The 17,962-nt window shown below is 37.9% G+C and overlaps 1 protein-coding gene across 1 annotated transcript; it reads right to left on the reverse strand.

The window, feature by feature from the left end:
- Positions 1-7,691: 7,691 nt before the first annotated feature.
- On the reverse strand, positions 7,692-8,636 carry LOC126079420 (olfactory receptor 502-like). The gene has a single exon (XM_049890417.1). It carries the CDS (start codon positions 8,634-8,636, stop codon positions 7,692-7,694), a length of 945 nt encoding a protein of 314 aa, XP_049746374.1.
- Between the last annotated feature and the right edge of the window lie 9,326 nt (positions 8,637-17,962).

Consider the following 17,962-nt stretch of genomic DNA (forward strand, 5'->3'; position numbering starts at 1 on the left):
CTGCGGAGCAATTTACCGTATAGGCGGGATAGTCGTGGTAAACAGGTGTTGTCAATCTGAAGACAAAAATCTTATCCTAATTCCCTTGCTAATCCTAATTTTAGGAACTCTTATCTCCCTTCCTGAAGAATGAGTGAAGTAGGGTTTTCCTCCAGCAAAAGAAGAACCAACATTCATTCAAAGCTTATTTTGTGCCAAAAACTACGCTTAACATTTTACATGAATTTAATCCTCACAATTACAGCAATTTCATGAGGTTACCTGCTTTTATTATGCTTATTTTTCACATGAGAAAATGGAGAACAAGGAGTTTAAGCAGCTTGTGCTAGTGGGTGAAATACAATTATTCTTAATATTAATACAACACAGGAATTTCAAATAAGGGAATAGTCACCTTTTGCAAATGGATTAAATCTTTATAGTTAAAATATTGTTTTATGAAGGAGCGTGAAATTTCAATCCATTCACCATACAAAACACCATATGACTAACACTCAGGAAGTAATTCAAGTGCAATTATCCAAACAAATCCAATCATTTTCGACTGTAATGATGTTTTCTAATTGGAGTATTGTAGAATGAAATAATATTATTTTTGGCATAGTATGCAGCTGAATAAAGTATAGCCTCACAAGTTAAGAAGTTTAGCCAGGATTACCAAGCTTGTGGCCAGGTTGACCCTCATCTGCAAATTTTCTGGCTTTTTATCCTGGGCTTTGTCCATTGTGCCTTGTTGATTGTGATTCTAGTGCTTTCAGACCCATAAATAAAGTAAATCTTTCTGCAAAGATGTTTATAATAATAAATCCCCAAAGAATCTAGATGCTAATGAATTCATTACCATTGTGGTGAATGTTGTATGTAGTGTTAAAGATTATATGAGTTTCTGGACTTAGGGTGGATAAATAAGCAGTCCTGGTAATTTGAATTAAGCTCATTTTTTCCTACTAACCTGACTAGAATCTTAAGAATTCAATCAAAGTTACTTGCTAGTTGACAGCCTGATTACATCTGCCTGGTTCCCCAACTATGGCTTGTGAATACAGACACAATCTTAGAAGCAAAGTGTTCTCAATGATGAATTATAGTCAATATGTCAGGTTCACTCATAGATGCTGAAATCTTACCTCTTGAAATAATTCGTTCATCCTCCAGTGATAAATTCAAACTCACTGTGGTTATATAGCAGTCATCCTATCTTTCTATTATTGTTTGCCTTTGGGGATAAAGTTCTTTGAAGATTCAAATGTGAATTCAAAGCACCAAAGATCATTATCACATTCTCCAGTGGAGATTGAACAGTTCAAGTCATACATACACAACTAGTATTAAGGGTTCTGTCAATTCTCAAGTGGCCTGTTTATATTTCTAAGTAGGTGTTGGTGCACATTCATTTGATGATTACTGAGTTCTAATAAAATAAATGTCTTATAACTAAATGTTAGTTTTTAATTTACTTCAATACTTCGTCATAAGGAATACTTAAGTTCATATATAGAAGGTAACATTATCTTCATTCATTCAGCTTGTTCATTTTATAAGTACTTGGTAGTGAGAGTAAGAAAGTCTGTATGACACCTTTGGGAATATGAGGTAGAACACCAAGTAAAGTTGAATTTTTAATAAGAAAATTATTTAAGACACATATTTTTTCTAGCAAAAGTTATCAAAATAAGTACGTTAAAAGTTGTATAGATTGAGAACTATGAAGTAAAGAAGTTATGAATGATTTCCAAATAAGACAGTCTTTCATACTGCATGCTGCAAACAGATGACTACTGGTTTGTGGCTTATGTGACTAGGGAGATGATGGTAGAAGGAAGTATCTTCAACCCGAAGACTCAATATAATTCTCTTGCTAATCCTCAATTTATAAAGTCCTCCTGATTCTCACCTTGGTGGAAGTGGGGGAGTGGCTCATAAAAATAGTGGCCCAGTGCTCCATTCTATACAGATACTAATAAGCCACTAGACAGCAACTAACAATGACTAATGCTGTTGAGCATCTTTTCATTTGTTTTTAAGCCATCTGAATGCCCTCTTCAGTGATCCTTTTGCTGTCATATCTGATAATCCATCATTAAGAAGTACTTCCTTTAGCCATGCCCCTGCATTTTCCTGTAAGAATCTTATGGTTTCATGTTTTGCTTCTTCATCTATTAAAAAAAAATTTGTATTATTAGACATGGATTCTGGTTTATTTTTCTGCACATGGAACTCCAATTTTTCCAGCGTAATTTATTGAAGAGACTTCTTTCCCAATCAAATAAATATCCTTATCGAAAATCAATTGATCATAGACATATTATTTTATTTCTGCACTCTCAATGCTATTCCATTGGTCCATATGTCTACTATTATGCCAGTCTCAGGCTCTTTTAATTAGTGTGGCTTTTTTATAGTATGTTTTGAAATCAGGAAGCCTGAGTCCTGCAACTTCGTTCTCCCTGAAAATTGCTTTAGCTATTTGGCGTTCCTTCTCCTTCCATATAAATTTGAGAATTGGTTTCCATTTCTGCAAAAAAAAAGGCTGTTGGAATTTGATGGGGGTGGCACTGAATTTGTAGATTGCTTTGGGTAGTATTGACAGCTATGTTAATCCTTCCAATTCATGAACACATACTCTCCTTTCATTTATTTAGGTCTTTTTAAAAAATTTCTTTTAGTAATGTCCTCCAGTGTTTTATGTACAAGTCTTTCACCTTCTGCAGCGAGGTAGCAACAGTGTCGTACCTTGTCTGACTTCAGGGAGGATGAGAATCAGCATTAGCACAAAGCTGACTCTTCAAAGTTTTTACTAATTCTGACACCAGCTGTCCTCCCCACTGCACTCTCTACTTCTCTGCTGGGTTTGATAATTTGTTGCAACAGCCACACACAACTCACAGGCCATACTCACACTTACATAGCTTATTAAGAAAGTAACATGGGATCAGGATTAACTTGGAAGTGTCTTGGTAAAACACCAGATTTATACTTTGCTAGTTGGGACTGACTCAAAGGTAACGGGTTTTTTTGTTTTTGTTTTTTGCTTTTGAGAAATAAAAACAAAGAGCTTTATTGAAGGCTAAAACATATCACGAAACAGGCAGACACACAAGCACCCAGGCAAGATGCTGTACTGTGTTCCTAACTTCAGGGAGAACAGTGAAGTTTTATCAGGTGGAACAAAGGACTGCAGATGTGGGGAGTGAAGGGAAGAGTTACATGGCAAAAAATTACTAGGACTTTCTTAAACTACAAGCTTTCCTAACATTAATCTCTAACCTGTCTACCTGTTTGGCCAAGACATTCTTCTTAACATCAGTAAGCCTATTTGCTACACTCTAAGATTGTTACATCCTGAGATTTGTTGAACAAGGCATTCTGTTGGCAGTCATTTTAATTACAGTGCTACACATCTGCCTCTTCCCCCTTCTTAAGCTAACCAGCTTATGACTTTACCTAGTTACGGGTTTACAAGGAATTAGCAGAAACCGAGCAGGAGACTCCAGTATTGAAAATGCAGTTTAAGACTTGGTTAACTGATGTTTACCTCATCTTGGTTATGGAATTATAAGACAGTTATAGGCTTCATCTTAACATTATCAATTCTATTTCCTAACCTCCGTGGACATGCTTGAGATAGGCATTCTTTTAAGAACAAGCTGAATAAACATTCTTAATAAACACCTTCAACGAACAATTCCTCATCCATGCCAGAAATCCTGCTATTGCTCCCTTTGTGTTACACACAGTTAAATTTTGACAAAGAGGCTGAATTTTCTCTTTAGAACAATAGAAGTGAAGATTTCACTTTAATTCAGAATGGAGTTTTAATTTAGCCCTGAAGTCATCCATTCAGTTATGCCGCTAGGTTAGTTTTAAGGTTTAAAGTCCACATACAGAGAAGTAACAAGAATAACTCAGGATATAGTTCTTCAATTAGGATACCTTCTGCTTGGTTTCTGCTGCCAGGCTCTCACTCTCAGGACTTGGTCCTGGCCTCTACCTCTGCCCCTGTTGGCCTGGCCTCTGTCCCCACCTGGTCCTGGCCTCTGCCTCTGCTCAGGCCTGGCCTTGAGCTTATTAGCTCCACCAACAAGTGCCTGGACGCACCCCACTACAGCAGCAAGCCTCCTACCTAAAGGCCCTAAGTTCTCTTGTTCCATGGGTCAGCAAGTGCACTGTAGGCATCTCACTCCATGGGCCAGGAAGCCCACCACGCTGTCTCACGCTGGTCTTCTGTGTTCCAGCTCTCTCTTTCTCCCAGGTCTAATATTCTCAGTATGGGAACCCCGCGTCCAAAAGACACACTCCACTTCAGGCTCTTCTTGGTGTTAGTGAGGTACCCCTTCAACCTCTGTGGGATTGTTGCTTATATAGGCAAGTGGCTCAATCTTACTGGGCAGCGTTTACACACCCTCTTTGCATAATAAGTGACCAGTCCCCTCACTGGACTAAAGTGACCAATCCCTCTCAAGTGGCTCCATCTAACTGACATTTTCTACTGGCAGGAACTGGCTTCTTCCCTGGGTAACTATAACAGCGGAAACTGTACCAGTTCCTCAGGGCCCAGAGAAAAATCTCCCAAGCTACGCATAGAAACTCATTTCCCTTATATTCCTATCTTGTTTGTTTTTACCATGAAAGGGTGTTGAATTTTGTCAAATGCCTTTCCTATATTGATTGAGGTGAAAAATTGGTCCTTTTCTTTGTTCTGTTAGTTTGCTGTATTATATTGATTGACTTTCTAATGTTCAACCACCGTTGAATTTCTGGGATAAATCTCACTTGATTATGCCGTGTAATCCTTTAATATGTTTTTTGATTTGGTTTGCTAGTATTTTCTTGAGTTGATTGTATTAATTTTTAAGTTTCTCTTAATTCTTCAAGTTTAACAGTATTATAGTCTCTGTTAATCTCCTTATCTTAGTCTTAGCGATTCTGTTTCTATGATTTGTTGTTCGTACTGGTTCCTGTGTTTAGTCTCTTGTTTCATTTTGCATTGGACATTAGTTTTCACTCTTTGATGATCATAATTATTGGTAGAAAAGCCTTGGAATGAAGTCTTTGAATGAAGACTTTTCTCCAGATAGGATGTTCATGTATTTATTCAGGTCCACTTGTCTTAGACCACCTTACCCCAATTTCCAGGCTTAAGTTTCCCTAGGTTCCCAGGGCTGAAAATCTGTACAAAGGCTTGTTTACTTCATGTTTCTCCCTACCATCACGGTGTATATGAGGTGCATGAATTAGACTTCTCACCTGAACATGCCCTAGGCTTTGATTTCTGCCTCTCTCACTCCAAAAGAACACTAAATCCACAGCTCCACCTCTTAGCTTTTTCTTCTACTTCTCAAATCTCCTCATTGTAAAAGCATTTTTGAGTGCTAAGCTCACTTCTCTGGGTAATCACGGTTTATTTGGGTTTTGAGTTATTATCCTTTAAGCTCTAATATGATTTTATGATATATTTAGTATTTCATCAAGCTTTTATCTAGTTGTGTTCATCATAAGAGTTGATTAAAGTTGCCAAGCCTGCCATTGCTGGAGTGGAAGCCTCAAAGGTCAATTCTGTGTGTGTACACAGGTATCAGCTAGCACAAAGTGTCTTCACCTATTTCGATCCTTTGCTCAGATGTTACCCTCTCAGCGAGGTCTACACTAACATGTCAGTGTCCCTTACTCTGCTTTGCTTTTTCTTTCTCCACAGCACTCACCAGCTTCTAATACTCTATATCATGTCCTTGCTGTGTTTGTTGTCTGTCTCCTTGGCTAGAATATTAATTTCAGGAAGGCAGACACCTTTGTTTGCCACTTATTTCCAGTAGTCTATGTGGTACCAGAGTATTAGAAGCACTCAGTATAATTTTTTAATGAATGAAATGATTAATGCCATGTGATGATTAAATTTATGTCAACATGAATAGGCTATGGTGCCCAGTTGTTTGGACAAACACGAGTCTAGATGCTGCTAAGCGGATTACCTTCCGTAATGTGGATGTGCTTCATCTGATCCCTTGAAGGCCTTACAAGCAAACTGTGGTTTCCTGAAGAAGGATTCAACTTCAACACTGTAAATAGACATTGCTGGAATTTCCAGCCTTTTACCTGACATATGGATTTTGGACTTCCTAGCCTGCCTAATCCCATGAGCCAATTTCTCAAAATCAATCTTTCTCTCTCTGGTGGCACAGTGTTTAAGCACTCAGCTACTAACCAAAAGGTTGGCAGTTAGAACTCACCGGCCACTCAGCAGAAGAACGATGTGGCAGTCTACTTCAATAGGGATTACAGTGTTGGAAACTCTATGGGGCAGTTCAGTTGAAATCAGCTCGACCACAACCAGGTTATTTACATATATTCCAGACCATGTATACGGCCCTGGGTAGGGCAAATGGTTTGCTTACGGTTACTAACCTAAAGGTTGACAGTTCTAACCCACCCAACAGTGCTGTGGATAAAAGACCTGGCAATCTGCTTCCATAAAGGTTATAGCCAAGAAAACCACGAGGGGCAGTTCTAGTCGGGAATACATGGCATCACTGTGAGTCTCGATTGATGGCAACAGGTTTAGGTCCCCTAATCATGTGAGCCAGTTTCTCTAGAAAAATCCCTCCTTCTCTTTAGCTGTGTTCATCATGAGAGTTGCTTAAAATGACCAAACCTGCAATTGCTGGAACAGAAGGCTCAAAGGTATATTCTCTCTTTTTCTCTTTCTACTGGTTCTGTTTCTCTACAGAACCCTCAGTAAGACATGCCCTTTATTTCTCTTCACAAAAAGATGCAATTTGTGTCTGAATCATTAAGTGGGGACAGGAAACAAATAAATGTAGCAGTCATCAGCATATAGAGGTGAATTTAGCCTTAGAGGGGCAGTCACTATTTTAGCTGAGAAACAGTCCAGGCCTCTGGAGTTTTATGAGCAGAATGTGGACCTGATAATAAATTCCTCCAAGAGTTTCTTCCTCACAGACTCAATGTCATCCAGCTTGCCGGATTCTTCTGGAAATCCTTTTTTTGCTTTTGCTCTGCTCTTTCCCTGATGAGTTTGGGAACCCTGTTTATTCCCTCAGAGGAAGTCATCTCTTCTGATGTGACTGAGCAGTTCACAGGTTAGTCAGGGTGGTCTCATCCTCTTAGACTCTGGGGACCCCTTATATCCAAGACCATAGTCAGAACCCAGAAACATAGGCTAGAATTTTGTGAGTACACAAATACCAACCCCTGCAGTTAAGCTTTCTATAAGCACCATGTCTTTAGCAATTTTACTATCTTGTTCCACTTTGTTATTTCCCCTCAGAAGGTACTCAATCAACGCATAACTAGGGTTATCGGGCTCATCTCAGCATAATCTGCTGTTGAAAATGAATACAGCATTAAAGATTTGGAGGCCTGATAAGCTTGATTTATGACATAAAACTGGTTTTGAAAAATAATATATAAATAAAGCTTAAAAAAGATTTTCAGCAGATTTTTTTTTTCCTGTGAACCAATTTGTGTTTTTTTTTTTTAATTTAATTTAATTTATTAAAGTTAACTCACTATTTTCTTTGATTTACTGTCTGAAGATCAGCCCCCATGTATACTACGAAGCCTCATACTGGCTAATTATATGCAGATATATTTTGCCCACAGGAATCAAATTTCTTTTAATATTACATTAATAGTATATTATTACATCTAACCCTACAAAATAAGAGGTTTTGCTATGAAAATATTTTTCTATCAAGCTGCCACTTCCGAGCAGCTTTAATCTCATTATTCCTGAGACTGTAGATGAGGGGGTTCAACATGGGGATCACCACCAAGTAGAACACAGACACCACCTTGTTCTGGTCAGTTGAGTAGCTGGACTTGGGCATCACATAAATGAATGTAACGGTCCCATAGAACAGAGTGACTGCAGTGAGGTGGGAGGTGCATGTGGAGAAGGCCTTGTGGCGGCACTCAGTGGAGTGCATCTTCAGGACGGTGATGAGGATGTAGATGTAGGAGATGGCTATGACAAACACTGTGACCACAATGATGGAGCCAGCAGAAAATGAGGGGACCACTGCAGGGATAGTGACATCAGAACAAGAAAGTTTAACTAAAGGAGCAAAATCACAGAAAAAATGATTGACTCGATTAGGTCCACAGAAGAATAAAGAAAAGAAGGAAATGGTAAAGGAGGAAGCATTAAGAAAATCACCTACATAAGCCACAGATAATAACTGCTCACAGACTTTCGTGGACATTTTAGTTGAATAAAGCAGTGGGTTGCAGATTGCTACAAAGTGATCATAGGCCATGGCAGCCAGAAGAAAGGACTCAAGTGGTCCAAAGAAAGCAGCTGATCCAAGTTGGATCCCACATCCAAGATAGGAGATTGTATTTGTCTCCATCAGGAAGTTTACAAGCATATTGGGTGTGACAGAGGATGAATAGCCTACGTCAGTCAAAGCCAAGTGGCTCAGGAAAAAATACATAGGATGATGGAGCTGAGGAGAGATTCTGATAAGGATGATTGTGCTGAGATTGCCAGATATGGTCACCAGATAGATGCATAGGATGACCATGAAGAGGGTGACCTGAAGCGTAGGATCTTCTGTTAAGCCCAATAAAATGAACCCTGTCACTGCAGTGTGGTTCCCATGCACCAGGGAATCCATGAGACAAGGTAGCTGGAATGAGAAAAGATCTGTGATGAAAAAATTGCATTAAAGCAGTTATAAATTTTATGGCTCCATTTTCTTTAATACATACATGGAAAGTCATTATACATAAAGATATCGTTCAAGTGTCATTGCATATTAATATGTCATGATAAGTATATATTTGTATTTACTTGTTGATATGCAATTATATTTATTTATATTGTTATTGGAAAAAAACACCAGAAAATTCAATGTATGATGATTTTCCTTTTTATATTATAATTTTTCAAAAAATGTATTTAAAGTGGTTTTTAAATCTAAAAAATAGAAACTGATTAAAAAACAAAAAGAAATGGTGAGTATAATACAAAGAAAAATATAGGTTTTATATTGAAAGCTTGAGAAAATCTATTATTACAAGCTTAGTGAGTGATGAGAATAGGGCTAGGAGTATATATATTTATGTATATGTATATATAAAATACATAGATATACACATATCCATATATACCCATATCCATATATACACATATCCAGTACAAAAATAAACCTGTTGCTGTCTAATCGATTCTCACTCATAGTGACCCTAGAGGACAGAGTAGAACTGCTCCATAGGGTTTCCAAGGATCAGCTGGTGAAATTCAACTGCCAACTTTTTGGTTAGCAGCTGTAGTTCTTAACCACTGCACCATCATACATAGTTCCATTTTATTTTCTATAAAATAATATTAAGTGCTTTCATTATTATTTTGTAGATGAGGAAAATGAGTGAAAGAGATTATGTAACTTGCACAAGGTTACATAGCAAGTGTGGAGTCAAAATGTGATTGCCAGCAAGTCTGACATTTCTTTAGTAACTTTACTATAAATGAAGTTAAATAATACTTACCTCAGTATCCAATACACTTGCCAATAGGTGGATATTAGATTATCCTTTAAGCTTTTTAAAAGCTAATAAATGAGAAAGTAGGCTAGTGACATATATTTTACAATGTCTGTGGGTCACTATGAAGCCTTGGTGGTGCAGTGGTTAAGAGCCAGGGTGCTAACCAAAAGGTTGGCAGTTCAAATCCACCAGCTGCTTCTCAGTAACGCTATGAGGCAGTTCTACTCTGTCTTATAGGGTCGCTATGAGTCAGAATCTACTGGACAGCAATAGGTTTGGTTTTTGGTTTATTGGTTAAATAAGATCATCTAAAAGGATAGAGGTGCAATTGCTTTTGATAATAGTACCAGAAGGGAATTTCAAAGTAGAGATGAATGGAGTCACCTTTTGTTAATTTACTAAATTTTTAAATATTTGTAATTAAAATATTATTGTTTTATCAAGCACAGGTAGTCCCCGACTTAGACCTGTCTCCGGTCTGAGAAATCCAATGTAAATCGGTTCCGACGCAAGTCAAATATATTTTTTTTAGTTTTCATAGTTCTCTATACAGCTGTGTTTTGAACGGTAAGTCGTAACACTGAACATCTTTGAGTGAACTTCTGAGAATGTTAAAGCAGCAAATTACGTGCTGCAACATTGTATGTAGTACATATTATTGACGGTAAGATACAAAACAAAACCGGACGGTCCTACGTGTGCTTCATCCGTAACTCATAAATTGGGGACTACCTATAGTTTGAAATATCGATCTAATTACTACGCAAAACACTTTATGATTAATAATCAGGACATAACTAAAGTGCATTTATTCGAACAAAATCATTCCCTACTCTAATAATGTTTTCTAAGTGAAGCATTGTAGAATAAAATCATATAATTTTTAACATAATAAAGACACGCATTGGTCCATCATATGTTCTGTGAAATAGGATGTTATGTGATGTGGACATTATACTAACAAGCCCGTTACCATCGAGTCGATTCCGACTCATAACGACCCCATGGGACAGAGTAGAACTGCCCCATAGAGTTTCCAAGGAGCGCCTGGCGGATTTCAACTGCTGACCTTTAGATTAGCAGCTGTAGCACTTAACCACCACACCACCAGGGTTTCTGTTATATTAGCACCATATTAAAAACCCTATGGGAGTCAGCTTCCAGTTGCCCTTGTCACTGCTATTGCCACTGCTGCTGCTGGTGGAGCTGAGGGTGAAGGCCAGAGGAATGGGTGGCCATGGAGAGGAAGTGAGGAAATGAAGGGGGAGAGGGCAGAGCGAGGCCAGCCACACCCGATGTTCTGCCAGCCTGAACTGTGGAGCTGCCAGGGCCCCCGCAGCCCCAGCTGCAGCCACCACCTGACAAAGCCCAAGACCCCATGCCCAGAACCGTGTCCTCTGACTCACCTGCCTGTATCCCACCCGTGGTCCGGTGCTGCAAGAGTCTGGGTTTGGGGGTCTTTAAAACCATTAAAAAAAAAATTCTTGCTGTGGGCAATCAATTCCGACTCAAAACGAGCCTATAGGACAGAGTAGAACTGCTCTATAGGGTTTCCAAGGAGCAGCTGGTGGATTTGAACTGCTGACATTTTGGTTAGTAGCCACTGGAATTTCATTTAAACCATTAAAAACAAATGCGTTGCCGTCAAATTGATTCAGAGTCATACTGACCGTAAAGACAGAGTAGAATTGTCCTGTAGAGTTTCCAAGGAGCGCCTGGTGGATTCAAACTGCCAACCTTTTGGTTAGCAGCTGTAACTCTTAACCACTACACCACCAGGGTTTCCTTAAAACCGTTAGGGGGAAATGATAGAAGGAGAGCTGCTTACACTTTAAAGAAAAAAAAATGTTTTTTTCACAGGACCGTGGACTTGACTATATGTTGTCAAATGTTTTAAGCCACACCTGCCTGTGTATAGCCGAATAAAGTATAATCTAAATATTGAAAAGTTTACCCAGGATCACCCAGCTAGGGGCTGCGTTGGCTCCGATGACCAAATTTTGGGGCTTCACATTCTGAGCTTTGTCCTGCTGTTAAAAGCATTCAGATCCGTAAACAAAGTAAGTTTTTCTGCCAAGCTATTTACTAACAATAAATACTGAATGCATTTCAGAATCCCCTCCATGGCAGTGATTTTTTTTTTTTTTTTCAGGGTAAATATCTTGTTTAGATAGTGTTGAACGATCCTGAGCTTCTGGTCATATGGAGTCCTGGTAGTTTGGATTGTCCCTTTTCATTCACATGAAACTGATTGTGGAAACAGAGTCATTCAGCCAAAGATTCTTACTAGCTAGTTGATTGCTGGATTACGTGTGCCCTCTTTCCCACCCTTGGTTTGTGAGTACAGACAGGTTAGAGAGTAATGTGTTCTCAGATGGTAAATGAAAATCAATACTTCAGATTCATTCACACACAGACACACAGACACACATGCACACACACACACACACACAAACTTCTGGAAAAAAAACTCACTTATCTTTAGTAAAAATTCTAAAGTCACTGTGGTTGCATAGATTATCATTTATTATTGTTTGCCTTTGGGAATAAATCTCTGAAGATTGTAGAGATTCAAATGTGAATTCACAAAGTGCCACGGAGCATTACCACGTCCTGGAGCACATATCGAGCAGTTGCAGTCCTCACAGGATTCTGTAAATTCTCACGTGGCCAATGTATTCTTTTGTTTCTCCGTAGATGTTCATGCACAGGTCTATAACTTGCGTTTAATAATTATTGAGGAGAATAATATAAATTGTCTTAGGGTCTCTATGAGTTGGAATCGATTCTATGGCAACTGGTTTGGTTTTGGTTTTCTACCTAAATATCGGTTCCAAATTTACTTTGATATTTCTGATTAAGGGATGCTCAGTGCTAAACTTCAGATATAGAAAGTTAAGCTTATAGCTTTATCCATTCTGTATTGTTCACTGATAAATATTTTTTTACTAATATTTATAAGACAAGTCATTAAATGCCTTGGGGAACATGAGGTAGAACTTTATGCAAAGTTGAATTTTAAATAACAAGAATTATAAAGACATGTACATTGATTAGTATAGCAAAAGTTAAAAGACACACATATGGCAAATTATATAGATAGCTAACTTATAAAACGAGTCTTAGAGAAATTCCGGATAAGAAATAGTCTTTCACTCACTGTCAGTGCCTCAAAGGGTTGCCTCCTGAGGAGTAGTTTACAGTATAGGGAGGACGGATAGTCGTGGTAAACACGTGTTGGCAATTTGAAGACAGAAATCTTATCCTAATTCTCTTGCTAATCCTAATTTTAGAAACTCTTATCTCCCTCCCTGAAGAATGAGTGAAGTAGGATTTTCCCCAACAAAATAAGAACCAACATTCATTCAGAGCTTATTTTGTGGTAGGAACTATGCTTACCATTTTACATAAGTTCAAATTCTCACAAGAATTTCACGAGGTTACCTACTTCTATTATCCTTATTTTTCACATGAGAAGACTGAGAATGAGTTGAAGCAACTTGTGCTAATGGGTGAAATACAATTGTTCTTGTTATTAATATAACACAGGAATTTCAAATTAGGGTATAGTCACCTTTTGTAAATTTATTAAATATTTGTAGTTAAAATATTATTGTTTTATGAAGGAATGTGAAATATCAATCTAATCACCTTACAAAACAGTATATGACTGATACCCAGGATGTAATTAAAGTACAATTATCAAAAAAAATCGAATGATTTTCTACTGTAAGAATGCTTCTAATTGGAGTATTGTAGAATGAAATATTATTTTTGACATAGTGTACAGCTGAATAAAGTATAGCCTCGCAAGTTAAGAAGTTTAGCCAGGATCACCCACCTAGTGGCCCGGTTGACCCGCATCTGGAAATTTTCTGGCTTTTTATCCTAGGCTTCATCTGTTGTGTCTTGTTGACTGTGATCCTGGAGCACTGAGACCCATAAATAAAGTAAAACTTTCTGGAAAGATGTATAAAATAATAAATCCCCAAAGAATCTAAAAGCTAATGAATTAGCATTGTGGTGGATGTCATGTGTAGATAGTGTTAAAGATTATATGAGTTCCTGGACTTAGGGGTAGATAAATAAGGAGTCTTGGTAATTTGAATTGAGCTCATTTTTTCAAACTAACCTGACTGGAAACCTAAGTTAATTCAGAGTTACTTGCTAGGTGACAGCTTGGTTACATCTGCCAGGTTACCTGACTATGGCTTGTGACCACAGACACAATTTTAGAGAGTAAAGTGTTCTCCGTGTTGAATTATAATCAATACGTCAGTTTTACTCACAGATGCTGAAATCTTACCTCTTGAAATAATTCATTCATCTTTTGGTAATAAATCCAAAGTCATTGTTTTTATATTGCAGCCACACTATCTTTCTAGCTTTGTATTATTGTTTGCCTTTGGGGATAAATCTCTAAAGATTCAAATGTGAATTCGAAAGCGCCAAAGATCATTATCACATTCTCCAGTGGAAACCAAACAGTTCAAATCACGCATACATGACTAGTCTTAAGGGTTCTGTCAATTCTCAAGCAGCCTATTTATTTTTTTATTTTTGTTTCTATGTAGGTGTTGGTGCATTTTCATTTGACAGTTATACAATAAAATAAATTTCTCATAATAGTTTTGAAATTACTTTGATACTGCATCTTAAGGCGTACTAAAGTTCATATATAAAAGGTAATGTTACCATTATTCATTCAGCTTGTTCATTTTGTAAGTATTTGGTAGTGAGAGTAAGAAAGTCTGTTCGATTCCTTGGGGAATATGAAGTGGACAACCATGTAAAGCTGAATTTTTAATAACAAAATTATTTAAGACATTTATATATTTTTTCTAGCAAAAGTTTAAAAATAACTACCTTAAAAGTAGTATAGGTCGAGAACTATGAATTAAAAAAATGATTTTCAAATAAGACAGTCTTTCATACTACGTGCCTCAAAGGAATGACTACTGGTTTGTGGCTTATGTGACTAGGGGAATGAAGGTAGAAGCAAGTATCTTCAACCCAAAGGCTCAATGTAATGCTCTTGCTAATCCTCAATTTATAAAGTGCACCCAATATTCCCCATGGCAGAAGCGGGAAAGTGGCTCGTAAGAAAAATAATGGCCCAGCACCCTGTCCTACAGAAATACTAATAAACAAGTAGACAGAAACTAAGAACAACAAGGACTAACGATTTCGAGCACCTTTTCTCGTATTTTTAAGCCATTTGAATGTCCTCTTCGGTGATCCTTTCGCTGTCACATCTGATAATCCATCATTAAGAAGTACATCTTATAGCTGTGCCCCTATAGTTTCTTGTAAGAATTTTATGGTTTCATATTTTGGTTCTTCATCTATTTTATTTTATTTTATTTTTTGTGTAGTATGAGGCATGAACTCTGACTCATTTTTCTGCACATGGAAATCCAATTTTTCCAGCACAATTTATTGAAGAGAGTTCTTTCCCTATTAAATAGATTAGCACCCTTGTCAAAAATCAGTTGATCACAGATGTATGATTGTATTTCTGTACTCTCTATTCTATTCCATTGCTCTATATGTCTATTATTATACCAGGACCAAGTTGTTTTAGTTACTGTGGCTTTATACTATGTTTTGAAATCAGGAAGCCTGAAGCCTCCAACTTCGTTCTTCTTCAAGATTGCTTTAGCTATTTTGGGTTCTTTTTTTTTTCTCCTTCCATATAAATTTGAGAATTGATTTTCCACTTCTGCAAAAAAAAGGCTGTTGGAATTTTGATGGGGATTGCATTGAATTTGCACATTGCTTTGGGTAGGATTGACATCTTAGCTATGATTAGCCTTTGATCCATGAACACAGGCTATCCTTTCATTTATTAAGGTCTTGTTTAATTTCTTTTAGTAACATCTTACAGTATTCTATGTACAAGTCTTCCATCTTCTGAAATGTGGTAGCAACAGTGTGGGACCTTGTCTAACTTCAAGGAGAATAAGAATCAGCATCAGCACAAAGCTGATTCATATGAGGTTGAGGTCACACACACTTCCACCCTTCAAAATTTTTACTAATTCTGACACCAGCTGTCCTCCCCACTGCACTCTCTACTTCTCTGCCTGATTTGATAATTTGTTGCAAGGTCCACACACAACTCACAGGCCATACTCACAGTTACATGGTTTATTAAGAAAGTGAAATGGGATCAGTATTAACTTGGAAATGTCGTGGTAAAAAACCAGACTTACGCTGTGCTAGTTGGAATTGACTCGACAGTAATGGGTTTGAGTTTGTTTTTTTTCTTTTTTAAGAAATAGAAACAGAGTTTTATTGAAGGATAAAACATTTCACAAAACGGGCAAACACACAAGCACCCAGGCAAGAGTTTGTGGTGTGTTCCAAACTGCACAGAGAACGATGAAGTTTTATCAGGTCGATCAAACAAATGACTGCAATTGGTGGAGGTAGGGTATTACATGGCAAGAAATTACAAGGATTTTCTTAAGCTACAAGCTTTTGTAACATTAATTTCTAACCTTCCTAACATGTTTAACCAAGACATTCTTCTTAACATCAGTAAGTCTATTTGTTACATTGTGTGATTGTTACATCCTGAGGTTTGTTTAACAAGGCATTGTGTGGGAATACTTTTAATTCCGGCTGTATGTCTGCCTTTTCCCTCATTTTAAGGTAACGGGCTTATGATTTTACCTAGTTACGGGTTTACAAAGCGTTAGCAGAAATGGAGCAGAAGATTCCAGTAAGTGAAAGTGTAGTTTGATTAAGACTTGGTTAATTGATGTTTACCTCATCTTGGTTATAGAGTTATTAGAAAGTTACAGGCTTCATCTTAACATTATCAATTCTAATCCTATTTTGTAACCTCTGTGGACATGCTTGAGATAGGCATTCTTTTAAGACCAAGCTGAATAATATTCTTAATAAACACATTCAACAAATAGTTCCTCATCCATGCCAGAAATCCTGCTATCCCCCCTTTGTGTTACAAGCTGTTAAATTTTGACAAAAAGGCTGAATTTTCTCTTTAGAACAGCAGAAGTCAAGATATGAATTTAATTCAGAATGGAGTTTAACTTTAGGCTCGAAGTCATCCATTTCAGTTATGCCAGTACCTCAGTTTTAAGATTTAAAGTCCACACACAGAGAAGTAACAGGAATAACTCGGGATATAGTACTTGAGTCAGGACAGCTTCTGCTTGGCCGCTGCTTCCAGGCCCTCACTCTCAGGGCTTGGGCCTGGCCTGTACCTCTGCCCCTTCTGGCCTGGCCTCTGCCCCTGCTCATGCCTGTGCTGGAGCTTATTAACTCCACAAACAAGTGCCTGCAGGCACCCCACTACAGCAGCAAGTCTTCTACCTGAAGGCCCTCATTTCTCTGGTTCCATGGGTCTGTGCTTGCACTGTAACCACGTCAATCCGTGGGCCAGGAAGCCCACCATACCATCTCATGCTGGTCTTCAGTGTTACAGCTCTGTCTCCTCGGTCTAGAAAGTTCTCAGCACAAGGACCCCGGGTCTAGAAGACACACTCCACTTCAGGATCTTCTTGATGGTACTGAGGTATCCCCTCAACCTCTGTGGGATAGTTGCTTATATAGGCAAGTGGCTCATTCTTATTGGGCAGATTTTACACACCCTCTGCATAATAACTGACCAATCCTCTCACTGGACTGAACTGATCAATCCCCTCTCAAGTGGCTCTATCTATTTGCATAACTTATATTTTCTACTGGCAGGGACTGGCTTCTTCCCTGGGTAACTGTAATAAGGGAAACTATGACAACTCCTTAGTGCCCAGGAAGAAAATCTCCCAGGCTGATTTCTTCCTCTGTCTTTCTTGTACAGAATCAAGAATATAAGGCTACGCAAAGAAACTCATTTCCCTTATATCCCTACCTTGTTTGTATTTATCATGAAAGGGTGGTAAATTTTGTCAAATGCCTTTTCTGTACTGATTGAGATGAACAAGTGGTCCTTTCCTTTGTTCTATTAGTTTGCTGTATTACATTGGTTGATTTTCTAGTGTTGAACCATCCTTGCATTCCTGGGATAAATCTCATTGGATTATGGTATATAATCCTTTAATGTGTTTTTGATTCGGTTTGCTAGTATTTTGTTGAGTTGATTGTATTTATTTTTAAGTTTCTTTTAATTATTTAAGCTTAGCACTATAGTCTCTGTCCGTTAATTCCCTTATCTTAGTCTTAGTGATTCTGTTTCTGTGGTCTGTTGTTCCCACTGGTTCCCGTGTTTAGTCTCTTGTCTCCTTCTGTTTTGGACATTATTTTTCACTCTTTCATGGTCGTAATTATTGTCAGGAAAAAAAAAGGCTTGGAATGAAGACCTTTCTCCAGATAGGATGTTCACGTATTTATTCAAGTCACCTTGTCTTAGACCACATTAACCCAAGTTCCAGGCTTGACTTTGCCTAGATTTCCAGGGCTGCATATCTGTACAAAGGCTTGTTTA

The sequence above is a fragment of the Elephas maximus genome, chromosome 7 (assembly GCF_024166365.1).
Source record: "Elephas maximus indicus isolate mEleMax1 chromosome 7, mEleMax1 primary haplotype, whole genome shotgun sequence".
NCBI classification, from domain to species: Eukaryota; Metazoa; Chordata; class Mammalia; order Proboscidea; family Elephantidae; genus Elephas; species Elephas maximus.